The following is a 21,258-nucleotide window of genomic DNA, read 5'->3' on the forward strand; positions in this document are numbered from 1 at the left end:
TTAGCCTGGAGCAGCCCCTGCTCTGGTCAGTCAGGGAACAGAAAACTGTTAATCCAGTGGCCAGTATATCTGCCTTCTGCTGTACCCAACTGGCCTGGGTCTAGCACAATAGAGAACTGTCTGATTAATTTGAGATGGGTCCTTCCCTCCACCCCCCACTCTACTTGTGCTGGATTTTTATACTAACGTTATTTCTTGGGCTTTAAGAAGTAGTCATTTTAGTTGTTCCTGCCTTGCTACGTGATTCAGAATGATTTCATTTTAAATGATGAAGGCCATGTTCAGCATGTTCTCGCTACTCAGCCGTGCTATGTTCCCAATATTCTGTGTTCTCTTGTTTCCTATGTATTTCAAGGTCTAAAACCGGTTTTGTTTTTCCTTTTTGCTCTCGGCAGCTATTGGCAGGAGACTGCCTCTTACCATTCATGTCTCTACAGATCTTTCATTATTAACAAAGAAGTCTTGTAAAGTCTATTTTAATGTCCTGTGTGATTTTTCTCCCCTTAGTGGGCAGACATTTACCCTCATCTGTATGGATTTATGTTTATTAATATAAATTCTTCATATCAGTTCTGCTAGTGCGAGTGATTAGTAAAAGCTAACACTCCTGTATTTCACCTTGTACTAATTCATCCAAAATCAAAAAGTAATTTTCACTGCTGCAATATGCAGAGTGCGGCAGAGAAAAAAGGTGTATAATCCCTTTCCCTTAGGCTGCTTAGGCACCAAATAGCTGCTAGGTTTTTTAGCTTCTGTATATTCCTGCCATTCCTCTTAAGCATGGTGATGATTACATCCCACCTACAGCATGTTTCATTTGTCTAGTATACGATTCATTACATGATGTCTGTCCCTTCCTTATTATTGGAATATCTCCAGTCTCGGTTTCCATTCTGACAGAGGATTAAAGAACGACGGGTCATTCATATCAGGCACATGTAATGTATGCTAACAACCCTACCTTTTAGCCATGAACTTGTTAGTCCTCAGCCTTGCTTTATTTCTATATTCTTAGTCACAATTAAAAGAGACTTGGAAAATAGCACCGATACGCCGCAAGTTTTTATAAACAAAGTCATGGCTTCTTTTCTCATAACCAAGAAGGGATTAGCCATTACTCCCCTAAATGCTCGTCTTTGACCCAAAAATATTTTCATTTTTCTTTCAAAATGTCTTTACTGTCCCAAGTTAGTGTTAAAAGAACTGTACACTCCAGAAAAGCAATGTTAAACCATCCCCAGCTGCATCTATTTGATGAGATGTCTGTCTTTTCAGTCAAGTAAGAATCATTCTATCCGCTCTCATTTTTATACAACTTCTCCACTTATATCAGGAGATTCCTTTTGTTTAAAAAAAACAGATTTTTCCCCCTTGCTCCTTCATAGTTTCCTTTTTTTCTCACTTTGTATATATTTATTATATACTAATCCATTGATATTATTTATCATAAACTTGTGTTAGTAAGTATCCATAGGAATCACATGCATCAGAAGAGAGAATTTGGCCTATAATTCTTGTACTAGCTTTGTAGGGTTCTCCAAACTGCTTAATGTTAACAATCTCCAGAAGGGAGCGTTATGATCATCTAGTCCGACCACCTGTATAATATAGGTCACAGAATTTACCCCCAAATAATCCCCGTTTGAACTACAGCATCCCTTTTAAAACAAATTCAATCTTGATTTAAAAGTTATTCCTACGTAGAAGTTTTGCAGCAGCTGAATCACATGCAACTGTGCATCGCTGAGGAGGCTCTCACCAATGATATGGAACAAGTCCACGTCACCACTACGGAACGGGCACAACACCGGCAACATTTTGCATAGAGAATTTGCTACAGAATCCAAAGCAATGGGCTAACGGATGGCGTTCAAGACTAACTTCCGAAGTTCTGTGCTTTCTGGGGTTCAATCGACTCTGGCAGTTTGCATGGATGTGCGTCTCTCTATCTGCCTGTCTTTCAAGTCAGACATTAACTCCATAGTCTGCTTTCCAGTATACAAAGCAATAAATGTCTGCGGAGACTGATTAATGGTCAAAGCCTTTAATCAATCTTAAATTCTGTTTATTAAGGGACTATTACAAAGCCATAGGTTATTCCTATTACTCAGACATAGCATCCGTAACATAAATGAAGAACAAAAAAAATATTTAACTGGTGAATGATTGAAAGCAGTATGTTGTGTCTCTCCGGCTCACTTTCCAGTTGCATCCCACTCAAGATGGGGGCTAGCATTAATAAATGGGATGGGGTTTAAAAAGTGAATAGTTGTTCCAGGAGCGATTTGTGTGGAAAAGAAATTGTTGTTGGACACACAGAGACCGGCTTTCAAACAGTGACTTCTTAATGGTTCACGTTCATTGGAAAACGTAAAATTTGTACATGCCGATAAAGGAGCTTGGGTTGGCAACTTGAGTCTACAATGTCAGAGATTTAGGTGCCATTTGCAAGGTAATAAAGGTTTGAGTTTTCCAGGTTGGAATTGGTTAACATTCTGTTTCAGTATGACGGATACATTTCGAGTGCTTTCTAATACAGATACATTCCCTGAACCACTTTCTTGATACTGTTGCAAAAAACAAAACAAAACAAAACAAAAAACAGTGTCCATCACCAAATTACTATTTGTTTTCCTCACCATTGGCCAAGAAGCTGTTAAGCTTTGTAATTTGAGAGCTAGGTTAAAATCCCAATATTTCACCCAAAAAGGCAGAATTGGATTCTTTTTATGGACTGAAATTCAGTATTTACTAGTACAAAATTCAGCACAAAATAAAACACTGCACAACAGTGTATGAAATACTAAAGAGGCACATAAAATTGCACACATCCATTCTGTTTGCATACAGTCATATCAATGAAGTTTGCATCACAGTGAAAATCTTAAGAATGATTTGATTTTGATCTATAGTCTCATATGAGCCAGAATGGAATACATTACACTCCACTTGTAACAGACACGATTTAAAACAATCGGTTATACTGGGCAAAAACATATTTCCCCAAGGCAAACCTTCACTTCAATATATTTTTCTCTGGTGAAAACACACAGAAACTCTAGGTATAATAACCTTCTGGGTTTTTATGGACATTACTAATGGTCTGAAAAACAGGGAGAGCCTACAGAGGAAAACTGCTATAAATTAGATGTAGGAGCTATAGTGATTTTATTTCCCTCAGCATAATTCCCTGCTAACTGTGTAAACTTTAGTTGAATAAATTCTCCATAGGCAAAGAGTGAATGTCATTTGAAACACTCAGAGCAACAACTGCCTCTGCTCTTTCCACCCAGCAGCATCAGTGAGCAGGTAACAGATCTGCATTCTTACTCTTACCTTTAGCATTTTGCTTCCTGAAATAAAGCACCCACTGTTTCTTTGACTTACAAACATAACGAAAGAAATGACTTGCCAGACAAGATTTTGAATATGAGCTAAGATGTGAAAAAATTATCTAATTCCTTGGGGAGTTTCCACTTTGGTCTTCTAGGCTGAATACCAAACTGAGATCCAAGAATCTCAGTGCTAACATGGACTCTCACTGCAATCTTGGGCAAATTACTTAAATCTCTTTGATTCGGTTCCTCCATATCTCCCATAGTATGAGCAGATTCATGGAAACATAGGAACTGCCATCCAACATCATGACATTGGTCCATCTAGTCCAGTATCCTGTTTCCATCACTGATGATTAACCAGTACTGTATGCATCAGAGGAAGATGCAAGAAAACCAAAACTGAACAATTACAGAATAACTTGCTCTTATGGGAAGTTTCTTCCTGACCATAAGCATAAGGGTTGTTGTAGGCCCTGAAGCATAAGAATTTATATCTATTAGACATTTTTACCCTAGCAACATGGGGACAGTCATTCACTGTGTTTGTACAATAGGCACTGACTAATTCTGACTGCAATATCCATGTTTCATAATAATATGGATGTTACATTATGTTTAAATGTTTAATTCATGTTTGTAAAGTACGTGATGCTGGTACACCAGGTGCCAGCTCTTTCCAAGACTGCAGACATAAGCTAAGAACTAAAACTCATAGCTGGAGACCAGGCCAGTCCACCTGTTTGTTAGGTATTAGTTTTATAAGAATATATTTAGCATTTAGACTCTATGAATTGCTCGTAAGTCACTGAATGCATTAATCTCGCTTGTAATATCAGTATTCCAGGCCATAAGAAAATATGTAAGTTTTGCTTTATAACTTTGAAAATGTTTGGTCTGACCTTGCAAACCCAGACGTGGGAATTGTCCTCTCCCCCTTTATCCCCTACCCCCGTCCCCGTGAAGGGCCATCAAGGAACATTGCAATACAAAGGATTGGTTAATGGCCCTATCACACCTTGGAAGTGCTACATGCAAGGAAGCTCATCCTTTGGGCTTGGAAGCTGCATGAAGGAAATAAAACAAAAAGTCACAGGAAAATTTTCCATCTCTTTGCTGGTGGAACTCTGACAGAACTAGAGACACCAAATTGAAGCCAGAGATCCTAAGTGGTTATCTCCTGAGTCCACCCTGAAAGACACTTTGAACTGGCAGATCACTACAACTCTGTGACTCAGAGGATTTAGAGAACTCATTTGGTGAGAATATGTTCACTTGCTTTAATCTGTAAATAACTCATTTCTTTTTCCTGGTTCAATAAACCTTTAGATAGTTTTTTACAGGATTGGATACAGGCATTATCTTCAATGTAAGATCTAGGGTGCCAATTGAGCTGGGGTAAGTCTCTTGGGACTGCAAGCAACCTGAATATGGTGTGATTTTTGGTGTAAGCAACCATTTATCACTAAGTCTAGTGTCTGGGTGGCAAGATAGGCGGGAGAGTCTAAGGGGACCGTCTGTGACTTCATGGGAAGAGTGTTATAGTGACCCAGGAGTTCACGTGTGTTACTGGCTTGGTGAAATATAAATGATAGAACACACCATCAGTTTGGGTGTCTGCCCTGTTTTTGACAGTCTGCCTTGAGGTAGGCACTCACAGTCGTGAGCTAATCCAGACAGCGTGACAAAGTGCTTTGAAGAAGAAAGGTGCTGGCATAAGGTTTGTTATTCATTCACTTTGCATCTGTGTCACGGATAGTATGCTTCTGTCACCTAGCACCCGCGCCTTTTTAGACTTAAAAGTGAGGAGTAAAAATGTGTCTAAGTTGCCCGTGTGTATTGCAACTCCTCTTTTCCCTAGTGTTTAACACTCTCTCAGTATGACACTTTCCAATTACCTCTTGGCCTTTCTAGCCCTCAAGTCTGGGTCCTATTTCTCTGAGTTGTGTCTATGTGTAGCTCTTAACCAACACGAACAGTTAAAGGCATAGCAATAAATACACAGCACTAACCCTCATGCTGGTTAAGAGTGCCTGAAATCAGGACTATGCAACTCAACAGTTCTCAGATAAAACTGAAATTCACTAATAAAACTGGTTGGAAAATTTCAAGAATTACAACATTTCACCCCCCAAAAAATGGGGGGGGGGGAGTTGCCACTAAAATGTTCACAGAAAGATTTTCGGTTTTCCAATCATTTCTATTCGAGAACAGGGAAGCGGATTCCAATTTTAAGAGGTAGACAAAGAAAAACATATTTTTGGTGGGTTAATTTTTTCCAATTTTCTCCTTTGCTGTTCAATGGAAACGTGCCATGCCACAAGCAAGCAATCATTTAAGCTTGAAAATAAATAAAATACTACTAAGGGGAGGAAGGATGGTTGGTCTTGTTGTTAAAACACTGAATTGGGACTCAGACAATCTGGTTCCAAATCCTGGCTCTGCCACGCATTTCCAGCGTGACCTTGGGCAAGTCTACACTGCCAGGCAATTCAGACTACAGGGGATGTAAATAGCACGGCATACCAAAGTGCTGCACTGTAACTCCCCCTAGTGGATGCTCCAGGCACAAACTAAAAGGACTGCAGACTACGATAATGCAAACTAGGAACCTTTTAATTCAGGCCCACAGCATCTGCAAGGATTTACAACGCAACACTTTGGTGTGCACCACTCTTCACACCCCCATAATCTGAACTGAATCTTAATCTCTGTGTGTCAGTTCACCATCTGTAAAAAATATGGGGATAACATTTCCCTACCCTGTGGGAGTATTGTGAGGAGCAAGAAATAAATACTTCGGAGGTGCTCAGATACTGTGATAATAGGTTCTATAAAAGTAGATGGATTAAAGCTACATCAAAGCAGTGGGAAATGCCAATTATAAATATTTCTCTAGCAAAATGGACAGCCATAGTCAATCATTCTGGCTGGCCTACAGGAGGTATAATGAGTAGAAGCAAAGTCAGTTAAACTAGTCATAATCAATAACACATTTTATAAGAAAGTCATACAAATATTAATGGCACAGACTTCAAAGTCAGCTTCCAGGTACCAAATCCTATTATACTCACAGATACTTAAAGAACACTTATAATTTTCTCCCAAGCGGTAGGCCAAATCTTGAAGTCCTTTCTCAGGCAAACACCCACTGAAATCAATGGATCTATACCTGGGATGCACTCAGCCCCTGCTGTTTGCTAGATTGTTTGAATACATAAAGTATTTAAAAAAAACACACTTACCTTAAGGTAAACTGATCTACTAGGGAGTCGCCGGTAAGGGACACATGAAAGGTTACTATGTCACCTTCCTTGACAGGGTTGAGCGGTAAGTGGATCACGATGTTCTCATCTAGCCTCAGTGCAGATTGTTTTAGTTTGTCTTGAGTTGGATAAACAATGATGCTACCAATCCTCTCCATCGGCGGCAAAGCCTCATATGCATGATCTTGACCTGCATGTATGTTGTTTTCCCATTTTGCATCCTCAGGAGAACACTCCCCATCTGTTGCATACATCTTATAGAAGAGCTCCACAGTAATCCCTTCCAAAAAGGCTGCTGTTTGCTCATGCTCCAAAACCAATGGTGGAGGCGAGCTGAACCAGCTCGGCGCTAATTCCAGTTCTGCAACACATAATCCTAGATGACCTTTCAACCTACAGCTGGCCACAGCTTCTCTAGTCTCCAGGAAAGCAAACATCTTCACACAGGGCAATCTCTCCGCAGAATCATAGTCGTCCCAGTCCTTTCCCGCAATATAGAACAAGGTTTGCACTTTAGGTCTGTTGGAATATATTGAGCTGTCAATGATGTGCGATTTTAATTTCCAATTAAATGTGAATTCATTAGTGAAACCAAAAGGAGCAGAAGGCAGCATTAGGTCCTCGGGAACAACTTGTTCCACTGAAAAAGGTCCGTAAGTTGCATTTACTAGAGGTGGCTGCTTGGCTTTGTATATAAAGAATGACTCCACCCTCGCCTGCAAACTGGAGTTCCTCATGATATCTTGATTGGCTTCTTTGAGGAAGAAGGAAACATCAGCACTGGAGATGTGGTAGCTCATGGGAAGATATACCGGCAGGTTTAAAAATCTCTGTGTGCTGTCCATGACTCCTCCTCGGCTTTCCACCACTGCAAACCAAAGGAAAAAGAAAAAGAAAACAGAAAAAGAATTCTAATATTTACTTAGCAATTTTTCTTCAGTTCCTCCCAGAAGCAATTACTTACTATAGATCGTTATTGTTAGTCGCCATTACAAAGCATTTACAGATTGTCACCGTGAAGGTAACATTGCTCACTATTAGACCCGACATGCCAATACTTAACAGTCCATGGTTCCTGTAGTGCCCCTTATAAAGTTTGCCATAAGGCCTTGATCCAAAGCCAACTGAAGTCAAGTGGCTTTTGAATCAGGCACTAGTAGCAGACTTAAGGCCATGTTCTACTTTGGAGTCTACAAAACCTTATTGGCTGGATTTTCATTTTGCACAACCAACTCAAACCCGTGAGTTCTGCAGATCCACGTTCCAATTAGGGTGACCAGATGTCCCGATTTTATAGGGACAGTCCCAATTTTGGGGGTTTTTTTGTTTGTTTGTTTTAATATAGGCTGCTATTACCCACCACCCCCCATCCCGATTTTTCACATTTGCTGTCTGGTCACCCTAGTTCCAATGTATATAAAGCACCACACTTTGGGGGATGAGCAGTTAATAAAACAAAAGCTTTATGTTTTGACCAACATCTCTAACAGGAAAAATCAGGCCATTTAGGGATTGCAAATCTGCATCAATCCTGATTTGGTTTTGCAAACTATGAACAGGAGCAGTTCAGACAAGGGTTCCATTTAGAACTGGTTTGAAGCCTTTTGATGGAACACTTGTTGCAATCAAAATATTTCCACAGATATCTATGAATTTTGAGGGAGTTTCAGTGGGACGGTCTCTTAGGTCCAGGAGGGCCCCAGACAGAGAGATGAAGCCTGATCTTTTTGATCCAAAAAAAAAGAGATGTTTTGACATAATTCTATTTCACAAAAACCTTCTAAAGGGTTTGGTTTTGTTCCAATGAAGAAGGAAAAAATTTCAAAACCCTGAAAGTGTTCAGAAAATGGATTTGTCATCCTCCACCCAGCTCTAATTCCGTTTTTTTCTACCACAAAACATTCCTGGGGGGCGAGGGGAGAGAAGAGAGGGAAATGGAGAGACAGATTGCAAGGTCTTAGTTTGGGCCCATCTTTAATGAATAGTGAAGTATAGTCCAAATTGACTATAATACTAAAAGAAAAGAAAAAAAAAATCATGTCTTCTAAACTAACATTTTTTTATTTTATGGCAAAAGCCCAGTAAAAGCTGATCCTCTGGGAATCATACCAAAAACAAACAGAATCCAACTTATTAAATACAAAGCAGTTCCATAATGTGAAGAGATAGTGGGAACAATGACAGATTCTAAGGTCAAACCACTTACAGTCTATATCTAAATCTCAGGGTGCAAATGTAACGTTTGTCATTGTTGGTTACAGAAGATGCACAATGCTACAGCAACAATTACACCTGTTACATGCTAGATGACTCAGATACTGTCAGCCAAAATTTAGCACCGATAAAAGCTGTAATATTTAAGATGCCTTTTCAAGTTGTGTATTTAACAAGGCTACATTTCTTGAAGATATGTTATAAGGCAAATCTCTTCATCTATTCGCCCTTGACTTTGCTTCATTCTTGTTCTCTTTTAAAATTCCACTCATTTATTTTTGATTGCTTGATTTTTTTTTCTATTGCTTATTTAAATCCCTCCCCCTTTTATTATAAAATATCTTTTTTTTTTAAATGTGGTCACCAAACTGCTTTTTCCCTGCATGTACAAGAAAGTACAAAAACATCATAACATGCATTAGCAAAAGACAATATTCATGAAAAGCATCCCCTCTCCTGCACACAGTTTAGCTGAGATACTACCACGAGTGCAATACACACACACACACACACACACACTATATATACACACACACACACACCCCTCTACCTCGATAAAACGCTGTCCTTGGGGGCCAAAAAAAATCTTACCGCGTTGTAGGTGAAACCATGTTATATCGAACTTGCTTTGATCCACCGGAGTGTGCAGCCCCACCCCCGAGCATTGCTTTACCGCGTTATATCCGAATTTGTGTTATATCGGGTCGCGTTATATCAGGGTAGATGCGTATATATAAAGGCTATGGATTTAATTCTGGCTTTGCTACAAATTCCAAGTAAGAAGCAGTGAAGTTGTGCTGCTCTGGAGCCATATTGGGACTCAGAGGACACGTCTACACTGCAGTTGGGAGGTGCGCCGGTAGCACTCATCGGCAAACCCAAGCTATCTCTGATCAAACTAGCTCCTGAAAATAGCAGCTTGGCCACCATGGCACAGGAAACAGCACGGGCTAGCCCACCCGGACCTTGAGTACATACTCGTGCTGCCATGGCTGTGTTGCTATTTTTAATGAGTTCAGTTATGCCGGCATGTGCTGCAATCACACCTCCCACTCGCCGTGTGGACATTGTGAGTCACAAGCTGGTTCCTGGTTCCTCCCTTGCTCCTGGGATGAAGCGATCTCTACTAACCGTACACATAGAACAGATTATATCCCATGGTAAAACCAGCATATCCCCTCCCAGCTCCAGGCATGATGCACAAGAAGGGAAGCCCATGCCAGAGAGTGAGGAGATCCTGACAACCCCTGTGGGGGGAGCACAACCAGGGTCACAGTCTAGCTCTTCCATTGTCAGTCACTCTCAGGATGAGAAAAGGCATATTAATCACATCACTGCTGCATTTCTCTTCATCCAGGGGGGAACCAAGGGGTAGCTGAGGAGCGCCCTGAAGCATGCAGTGGTTGGAGAAAATAATCTTCTATGAGAAGTCATAGGCTAGGCTGGGTGCAAAAGCAACTGTGGGAGATGAGAGGACTTGGAGGGATTCTAATGTAGCGTGAGATGGAGCAAAAGAGGCCGGCAGAAAAGGCGAAGCTGCCAACCCAAGGAGAAGCAACATGGGTTCATGTGTAGCAGCTGCCTACGTGCTGGCTAGCCTAAGAGAGAACCTGCAGCTGTCTGTCATGCCAGGGGGTGGGATAGCAAGACAGGCATCAGGAGGTGGGGGAGGAATGCCACGGACAGTCTGGTGGGCACAGGGAACCCACAGAGCCAACTAATAAGACAGTTCAGCGAAAAAACCAGGAGATCAAGCAGTAGCAACAGTCGAGCCCTACAATTGCTAAAGCATTGGGGAACACAAAACATTTCAGGGCCCGTTGGTGCTTCTTGGGTTGACCCAACCCCAACTACCACAGTAGAAATACTGTCACTCCTTTGCCTAACGAGAAAGCTCTTCGATGATCATGCTGCAGGATTCGACCTGTCTTATTTATAGCAGGAAATTAAAAAAAAAAAGTTCAAAATGGCCAGTAGTGCCAAATCCGATTCTAGTCCCCAAGGAATGTTTTAGCAGCTCCATTACCGCACTGCTATTTATAGAGTACCTTGACACCGCAAGACAGGCCAGGGCAAGAACTGAAATTGCAGCTTTCAGTAGCTGCAAGTGAACTTTGTTCTTGTGAAAGCAGAGGGGTAGGGTTGTTTGTTTCTTTGCTGGAAAGTCAAATTTCAGACAAGTGCCTTCGATGAAGTAACTGTAGATATAGCTAGCTGAATCGGAAGGCAATACTTTTCCAAAGTCTCATTCATCATCAAATTTATCCAGCTGTCCAGATAATAAGCAAAGGACATACAGCAGCAAGGTATCCTCTGATTTCCAACAGAGATGTTAAACTTTGCCTTCTCCCAAGACAAAGCAGATTCTTGGGGAGATTTAGACAGTGATGCAATTCTAGGAACTAAAGAGAAATTGGAAAAGGATAGGTTTCAGAGTAGCAGCCGTGTTAGTCTGTATCCGCAAAAAGAACAGGAGTACTTGTGGCACCTTAGAGACTAACAAATGTATTAGAGCATAAGCTTTCGTGGACTACAGCCCACTTCAAAGAAGAAATTTGTTAGTCTCTAAGGTGCCACAAGTACTCCTGTTCTTTTTTTGGAAAAGGATGTGAGGCTTGAATATACTAGCATTTACATTCTAGCAAGTTTTATCACCTTTTTACCCAGATGTTTTCTTTCTCTCAAATATTGATTTACAGGAACTTTAAAAGGTGGGTCTCTCCCCTTCCCTGATTTCATTATAGTGGTGGTAGTCAGTGCATCTTCTGACACATTGGTGGGAAGCCGTGGATTCTATCCTGCTATAATTCAAATAAAATGAGACAATTGTTGTCTGAAAGCTTATACGGCAAGCTATAAACACCAGTAGACAGGGCTAGGTTTTGTCCCAGAACCAGCCTGAGACAAAATATGATATCTGAATTGAGCAGCATTTTATGATGCTGTCTGAACACCTAAAAAGAAATACTTTATGCCACAATGGGCCGGCACCCCTCAGTTTTAATTCCAAGATTCAGCACCGTAGCATCAATCACTTTACAGTAGCAGTCGGAAGTGGGACCTTGTTCCAGCTTTAGGAGTTGCGACAAAACAACTATTAAATCGCCTGTTCTTTAAATGACAGCTTCAGGAAGACCAGGAGAGAAGAACATGATTTGGTCCTATTTAAAGTAATAAAACAAAGAAGAACAATGGTGGGAGAGAACTAGTGGAGCAGCAGGGAACTTCCCCAGAGCATGGTCTATTTCTAAGCCAGAGTCACGTCACTGTGGTACTAATAAAAGGGGAGGGGCCAGGGGAAAAAGAAATGCATATAAACACCACACACAAGCATTCGGCCAAAATCAAAAGTGAGCTGTGATTTTGGGTGCCCAACTTGAGATGCCTTAAAAGGGATTATTTTCTTCCACAGGGCAGGGCAGGGGGGCTGAAACAATCTGTATAGTGGGGGGGTTGAGAGCCATCGAACCAAACTGAAAAACCCTGTATAGAATGGAAACCACTTTGTCATAGAAATTCCTGTCCGTTCCAGCTGAGGAATAAGGAGAGACGGACAAAGCTAATCAAGCAAGGAGCCCCGGGAGGGGCGATCCGTTTATTTCAATTGCAATTGGGTTCGAGCTCATACGTCAGCAAGAACAAAGAAAACACTTACACCAAAGCATTATATGCAGTTGACTATGACAATCTATTGCTCCATAATTGGCTAAAACTTGCCATCATTAGCATACATAGTTAGCAAGCTACATGCATCCGCCCCTCTTGTGACCCCCTTATTGTTCATCTACCTCCCCCCACCCTTGCGTTATTTTGCAAACCAAGCAGTTAGTTATCTACAGGACGCAGGCACAGAAAGTTCCTTTGTCTGCAGGGTTGGAGTTTGGCTACATTTCCTCTCGAAGGAACTTCCTGAGTTAAGATTATCAATAGCTGATGCTGCATGTTTCCCATGTGTGTGAGACAAATTTGCCCCCTGGCAGTTAAGTAGAATAATTTTATTTCAACTTCAAGTCGGGGGGCACGGCAGCACCCTCAGTTCTAGCACCTCTGGATCAGGTGCCCAGCACTTTCTGGAAATCAGGCCCCTTTATCGTGTTCCAAGTTGGTCTCCCAAAAAATGAGGCGCCCCAAGTGACTAATCACCTACGAAAATCTTGGCCCTTCATGTTTGTGACAATATTCTGCTCTTCAGTGTAAGGAAGTAGGATTTGTCCTGTCACATCAGATTGCTAGACCATGAGGCCGGGTACAATGTGGCAAAGATGAATACCTGATTCATCAGAGGAAGCTTGCAAAAAAATAAATAAATAAATACAGCAATGCTTTTAATGCACTTTCCCAACTGTGCATGGGGAAGAGGTTTCCTTCATGACTCTTACCACGATCAGCTTACGCCTTTAAAAAAAAAAGGAGATTCGCTTTCCCTTCTTTGCACGTTGTTAGTTTTTAAATTATCCAGACTATTTTTTTTTAAATCCAGCTATAGCATTTGACCCTGAGCCAATGCTATAATGAAACACAGCACATGACAGTAAAAACATAAGCAAATCCATAGCTGAACATCACAGTACGCAATGAGAATCAGTCTTTTCTCTAACTCAAGGTTTCATCAAAGGAAGATCATGCAGGCTGAGGGGAAGATATTAAAAATGAAGTTCCCAAACAGACCAAAGACGCCAATGAAATTCACAGAGTATTTCCGAGACTTTTAATATAATATTCTAATTAACAGGCAAAACAACCACTGTAACATTAGTAAAATCATGGCAGCTGAATGTCAGCATTGTAAATCGCTGAATCTAAATTGGTTTGAAAAGAGTCTGTCAAAACGCATTTCTCCTTAGAATAAAACAAAAATGGCAAATCCTCCAGTAGCCGAATGGAAGCCTGCCAGAAATTGAGCTCTGAACTTGTGAGCAATGCCCTCATAGATATGGAAGAGATACTGGGGAAAATGCTGAAATATTTAGCTTTGTAAATGTTATTATTCTGAAAGCAAATAGAGGGCCCAATCCCGTACTCATGAAGTTATTGGGAGCTTTGCCTTTCAATACAAAAGTAAGCAGGATCGGGTGTTTTGAGACCGTTAAGCTACTCTGCTACATGAAAGAGGAATAACTTCAAGTAATACTTGCTGGCATTGCATTATGATATGGTCAATGGCTCACCTGGCTTTCTGGAAGATTAGGGGCTTGTCTATATACAGGGAAATTGACCAGTATAGCGATTCCGCAGGAACTCTCCTTGTCAACACTATTCCTCAAAAAGAGTGACTTTATTCTGGAATAAAAGTGACTATATTGCAGAGTGAATTACTGTGCTTTAGAAGTGTGTGGCAGGGCAGGGGCAAACCCCTTGAATGCCCTGCTAAAATGCTGGCTAAGCCCTGCTTTTTGGTAAGGAGGCCAAGTGCAGGGGCTCGGGCAGCCAACTGAAGGCCCAGCTGCAGGCCTGAATGAGGGCTGGCTCACAGTAATGACTTGAGTCAAATGCCAGCAGCTGGGCTGATAAAGGAGGCAATAAAAGCCCTGAGGAACGCTCAGTCAAGAGGCTAGTCTGGGAGGAGACAGGAGGGCTGTATCTCTGTCTCCCCACCTAAGGAAGGGGCCCTCATGGGCCAGCAGACCCTGGGGAGGGTCTAAATGTGGATAACTGTTGGGAGAACAAAGTGGGATTGCACTGTGGCACTGTAAATAAAAGACAGAAGGGTGAAGCACTGAAGAAAGCGCGAGGACTATTTATATGACCAGCCAACTCAGGGCACAGGCACAAGAGGGTGGACCCTGTGACAAAGTGAAATAATTATTCTGGAATATAGCCACTTTTATTTTGGAACAGAGCGTCCACACAGTGAAGGTATTCCAGAATAGCTAAATTACACCAGAATAGCACTTCCGAAATAGCTATACTGGTCAATTTCTCCCATGTAGACAAAGCTAAGACTTAACACACTTTAGGCCTGATGGTTGCCGCAAAGCCAGTGGGGTTATGCAAGACAACCTGCCCCACCAGGAACTCATAACGGCATTGGGCATGAATCTCTGGTTCCACTAGAACATAAGAACGGCCATACTGGGTCAGACCAAAGGTCCATCTACCCCAGTATCCTGTCTTCAGACAGTGGCCAATGCCAGGTGCCCCAGAGGGAATGAATAGAACCGGTAATCATGAAGTGATCCATCCCCTGTCGCCTATTCACAGCTTCTGGCAAACAGAGGCTAGGGGAACCATCCCTGTCCATCCTGGCTAATAGCCATTGATGGACCTATCCTCCATGAACTTATCTAGCTCTTTTTTTTAACCCTGTTATAGCCTGGTCGGTGTGGTTCCCCATCACACCTTTTCACTGAGCTTTCCCCCAACCACCCACTTCAACTATCTAGTGTAGAGACAGGGCGACGCAGACATGTCTGCACTGCCATTGACACTAGGTAGGAGCACTCCCCCAGATAGTGACTATCTACTGTGAAAAGTACACACTTGGGTGGAAGGCTTCTTTGGATGTCTCCCATCGCCACACAGGGCTGGTCACAATCTAGCCCTTAGTTTCTAATGAATTTGCTTTTTTGTCCTCAACTATTAAATGTTTAGTATATTCCCATGTGCGTATAGCACAATACCTAACATTGCAGCCATATTTTGCAGGTTATTTCATTAGCAGTTATTTCATTGACAGCCACATCTTGACATGAATTTGCAGCAGTCTATTGATGAAATTTTGTGCACACATGGTCATATAATCAAACAGTACTTTTTCACCAAAGATTGTGAGATTGTGAGAGTAGAGTGCCTAACTAAAATAATATAACCATTGAGCACTGGCAGCCATCTTGAGCTCCAAAATTCAAGCTTTCATTTAAAAAAAAAAAAAGAAAAAAAAGTCATCATGGTTAAGAAGATATTCCAGATCTCAACCAAACATAAATCTGGTATCTGCCAAAGTCTGCATACTATCTGAAACAATAAGCCAGGTCTATACTAGAAACATTTAGAAAGTCAGAATAGTAATGGAGCTTAGGGGTGTGGCAAAAGCCCTAGTGTGAATTCAGATATCCTGGCATGAAAGTGTTTCTGCCAGCATAGTTTAGCCTATAATGGCAAAAGCACATTTTTGCCAGTATAACTGCATTCACACTAGGAGAGTTTGCTGAGATAGCTATCCCACCAAACCTTTTCTAGAGTAGACCTGGTCTAAACAAATGAAGTGGGAATTATTCCTACTCCCCTCAATTGGGAGTTAACACCATTAATTATTTCACTGCTGATCAAAGCACGAAAGAAGAGGAATGATTGTATTGTGAGCATCTGCATAACCCACTGTGAGCAGAGACGTCCTTGAGTGGGAAGAGTTCAGGCTGTGCAAATGTAACACCGACAGACCCCAGTCGTCGGTGGGTGGGATCAAACCTAGGACCTCTGACCTTAGTGAATGAGCCTCTACTGCCTGAGCTAAAATCACATGGCTTTTAGCTAACACTGTAGCAGGCTCATTAATCTCTAAGTGGTCTCGGTGCCACTAGCGGGGGACAGAGCCAGGGCCGGCTCCAGGCACCAGCTTACCAAGCAGGTGTTTGGGGCGGCCACTTCAGAGAGGGCGGCACGTCCAGCTGTTCAGTGGCAATTCGGCGGACGGTCCCTCACTCCTGCTCGGAGTGAAGGACCTCCCGCCAAATTGCCGCTGCAGATCGCGATCGCGGCTTTTTTTTTTTTTTTTTTTGGCTGCTTGGGGCGGCCAAAACCCTGGAGCCGGCCCTGGACAGAGCACCACACCCAGGAGATGTGTGGGTTACACAAGGATTTAAGGAGTTTGGGAGCATATCAACAATTTGTCTTTCCCTCTTCCTCCCTCCCTTCCCCCCCCCCCCAATTCATAAATGTAATACGATAGCCATGAGAGATTTGGTGGTGGGATTCATGTCATTTTACTCTACAGAGTTCCTTCCTGTGACTTATCCTAGTGGCTTTCTGAAAGCTTCTTTTCCTTTCCACTAGCATCCTTCCCTCAAAGAGTACAACCTGCATCACTCAGGCCACAACTACACTATGGGGATAGCCCCATAGTGATGGTGCTGTAGCTATACCAGCATAACTCCACGGCGTAGACACAACCTACAGTGACAGAACGGGTTTTTCCAATCTCTGTAGGAATGCCACCTCTCCAAGTGACGGTAGCTAGGGCAACAGAAGCATTCTTCCATCTACCTAGCGGTGTCTAAACCAGGGATTAGGTTGGCATAGCCACAGCACTCCGGAGTGTGGATTTTTCACACCTCTGAGAGCCGGAGCTATAGTGACCTAAATTTTAAGAATAGACCAAGCCTGACTCAAATATAAATCTTAAACTGTTGTGTATTTGAATCAGCTCCACAGTAAAATACATGGGCACTAGAGAGAAAAAAAATCTTAAAACATCAAACTAATACAATAATTCCTTCCACTTCTGATTGAGTAACTTTTGGCAGAAGTTAAACTGAAAGAGTTTCCAAGAGATAGCTAGGAAAGGCTGGCAGGCCTTCATTACACTGAATTAAAGCCCGTCTAGTAGCACTCGCTGTAGAAACCATCGTGGGGGGGGGGGGGGGAAGAGAAGCTGTAGGACCCCATTCAGCCCTCCTAACTCCCACTGGTTTCAACTGGAGTTTGATAGGATAGAAATAACTGAACAGGGCTCTAAACCAGTGTGCAATGATTACTTTGGAGATAGGCTCAGGTCTTGATTTTGGCATTGCAAAATGTTGCTAGTCAGGCGTTTGCGTTGCAAAACCAAGGCAACAAAGGGAACGTGGACAAAAGAACAAACCCATTTTATCCAAAACCCCAAAACTGCAGTAAGTTTAAAATAGCTGGTTCTGATTTTTGGCCTGTATCTAATGTATCTATCTTTAGAAGGTCAGTCAGCCGCTATTACCCATATTTCAGTGCCAAAAATCTGGGCAGTCTCTGTTTTACCAGTCTCTCTTTCTCCATCTTAGTTTTTGTTCTTACATTGCATGCTTATCTTTGCTTAATGCGCCTATGGCATGAAAAATACATGAAATCAACATCTGTGTCCTTAGAAATATTTTGCCTACTGAGCTTTTTTCAGTGCAAAATTCAACAGTTACACAGGCAGATGAAACCCACAGCCCAGCCACCTGTTTAGTAAAGAGAGTTTAATTATCATTTCTACCACCACACGACCTATTGGGCCTGCATTGCTTAGCCAAAACACAAAGTTGGACCGGGAAGTTTCCGAGTTGGTGTTCACTGTTAGTATGCGGGTACTACATTTGGCACTGTCACACATACTGATAGACATGTGCATAGAGCAAGGCCACCTACAGATTGTAATAAAACCCTACTGGTTGAAAGACTGCCTATAAATCTTATTAAAGTAATCCCCGCCCTGAACCCAGATTATTACATTCACCTTTATGGTAGAATAAAAATTAATTTTCACAGCTATAAGAAGTGTATGATAAGAAGGCATCGCTTGAGACTAAATAAAGATTATAATTAACTCCAACTGAATAAATCTAAATTTAACTTGGGCTAGCAATTTGTTTTCATACGCATCCTTCAATGACTGATTGAATAGGTATGGTGGGATTAGCGTCCCATGCCAGTTCCGCCATTGTTGGCAGTAATACTGGAGAAGCAAGGCATAGCTGTAATCCAATACCCAAAGGGCCCAGAGATTAACTCAGGTTCTCTACCAGTTAAAAAAGTTTGGAGAACCAGAAGGAAACAAGGCACATGATTCATATTAGTCCAGTTTAGGAAGGGCAGAGAACTCTGGACTCAGGGAAAGGTAAACAGTCTCTAAGGAATCCGCTCATTGTGTCCTCTAGGTCACTGCTTCATTATTCTGCATTTGCATGCGCATTGTCTAGGAAGATACTAGTCCACAGCTTGCTTAGCTGGGGCGAGGAGTTTCTATTGTTTATTCTCACACCCACCCTCGCCAGAAGATAAATTGCAAAGCTATGCAATAAATAACGTTATTGTGAACATTCAACTGATTCGCCCCCAAAGACGTAGGGCTTGTCTACATGGGAAAATTTCTTTTTGAAGTCAACCAGCCTCAGAAACGTAGAATTCCCTCTCAAAATTAACCCTACCCAAAATTAACCTCACCCAAGATTCAGTCCTACATCAGCAGATTTTCTCAACCTCAGTTTGTCACACTTGCAAAGTTGGATATCTAGCATCCCGGCAAGGCTAGGGATGGGAGCTTTATTCCAGTGGAAAGGAGAGATTTCCCCCTTCACACTCTGGAAGAGCCTGAGATCCTGGCCATGAAACCAGTGACGTTTGTAAGTGTAAGTGTTTTTTTAGCAGATGGTGTCGTTTCTTTAGGTAATCCTCAGTGGGATCAGAGGATAATGGCCTGTAGAATGTGGTGTTAGAGAGCTGTCTAGCAGCCTCTTGGTCATATTCCAATTTATTCATGATGACAACAGCACCTCCTTTGTCAGCCTTTTTGATTATGATGTCTCCAACTCAAAGAATATTTCCAACATACCTCAGAATAGCATACTAACCCACAGAATCCCCCCTACCAGCACTACAAAAAAAAGGATTCTGCGTGGACTCCTCCGGACGGTCAAAACAACAGACTGGACTTCTACATAGATTGCTTCCGTCAACGTGCAAAGGCTGAAATTGTGGAAAAGCAACATCATGAATAAATTGGAATGTGACCAAGAGGCTGCTAGACAGCTCTTTAACACCACATTCTACAGGCCATTATCCTCTGAAACTACACCATCTGCTAAAAAAACTCCCTGACAAAGCACAGGAACAAATCTGTACAGACACATGCCTAGAACCCCGACTAGGGGTATTCTATTTGCTACCCAAGATCCATAAACCTGGAAATCCTGGTCGCTCCATCATCTCAGGCATTGGCACCCTAACACCAGGCTTGTCTGGTTATGTGGACTCTCTCCTCAGGCCCTACGCTACCAGCACTCCCAGCTATCTTCAAAACACCACTGACTTCCTGAGGAAACTACAATCCATCAGTGATCTTCCAGAAAACACCATCCTGGCCACTATGGATGTAGAAGCCCTCTACACCAATATTCCACACAAAGATGGACTACAAGCTATCAGGAACAGTATCCCCGATAATGTCACAGCTAACCTGGTGGCTGAACTTTGTGACTTTGTCCTCACCCACAACTATTTCACATTTGGGGACAATATATACCTTCAAGTCAGTGGCACTGCTATGGGTACCCGCATGGCCCCACAGTATGCCAACATTTTTATGGGCTGACTTAGAACAACGCTTCCTTAGCTCTCATCCCCTAACGCCCCTACTCTACTTGCGTTACGTTGATGACATCTTCATCATCTGGACCCATGGAAAAGAAGCCCTTGAGGAATTCCACCATGATTTCAATAATTTCCATCCCACCATCAACCTCAGCCTAGATCAATCCACACAAGCGGTCCATTTCCTGGACACTACTGTGCTAATAAGCGATGGTCACATAAATACCACCCTATACCGGAAACCTACTGACCGCTACACTTACCTACATGCCTCCAGCTTCCATCCAGGACACACCACACGATCCACTGTCTACAGCCAAGCTCTAAGATATAACCACATTTGCTCCAATCCCTCAGACAGAGACAAGTACCTACAAGATCTCTATCAAACATTCTTAAAACTACAATACCCACCTGCTGAAGTGAAAAAACAGATTGACAGAGCCAGACGAGTACCCAGAAGTCACCTCCTACAAGACAGGCCCAACAAAGAAAATAACAGAACACCACTAGCTGTCACCTTCAGCCCCCAACTAAAACCTCTCCAGCGCATCATCAGAGATCTACAATCTATCCTGAAAGATGATCCCTCACTCTCACAGATCTTGGGAGACAGACCTGTCCTCGCTTACAGACAACCCCCCAACCTAAAGCAAATACTCACCAGCAACCACACATCACTGAACAAAAACCACTGACCCAGGAACCTATCCTTGTAACAAAGCCCGATGCCAACTCTGTCCACATATCTATTCAAGTGACATCATCATAGGACCTAATCACATCGGCCATACCATCAGGGGCTCATTCACCTGCACATCCACCAATGTGATATATGCCATCATGTGCCAGCAATGCCCCTCTGCCATGTACATTGGCCAAACCGGACAGTCTCTAGGCAAAAGAATTAATGGACACAAATCTGACATCAGGAATCATAATACTCAAAAACCAGTAGGAGAACACTTTAACCTGTCTGGTCACTCAATGACAGACCTGCGGGTGGCTATATTACAACAGAAAAACTTCAAAAACAGACTCCAACGAGAAACTGCTGAGCTGGAATTGCTATGCAAACTAGATACAATCAACTCAGGATTGAATAAGGACTGGGAATGGCTGAGCCATTACAAACATTGAATCTATCTCCCCTTGTAAGTATTCTCACACTTCTTATCAAA

General features: G+C 42.3%; 1 protein-coding gene across 2 annotated transcripts in view; it reads right to left on the reverse strand.

The window, feature by feature from the left end:
* LOC101934903 (transmembrane protein 132B) overlaps positions 1-21,258 on the reverse strand; it is a 378,493-nt gene that overhangs the window by 266,513 nt on the left and 90,722 nt on the right. For both annotated transcript variants that reach the window (XM_065568664.1, XM_005299571.5), the window contains exon 2: positions 6,581-7,469. In XM_065568664.1, the coding sequence (XP_065424736.1) occupies positions 6,581-7,469 (889 nt within the window). The remainder of the gene's footprint in view (positions 1-6,580; positions 7,470-21,258) is intronic.

The sequence above is a fragment of the Chrysemys picta genome, chromosome 15 (genome assembly GCF_011386835.1).
Source record: "Chrysemys picta bellii isolate R12L10 chromosome 15, ASM1138683v2, whole genome shotgun sequence".
In the NCBI taxonomy this organism is placed as follows: Eukaryota; Metazoa; Chordata; order Testudines; family Emydidae; genus Chrysemys; species Chrysemys picta.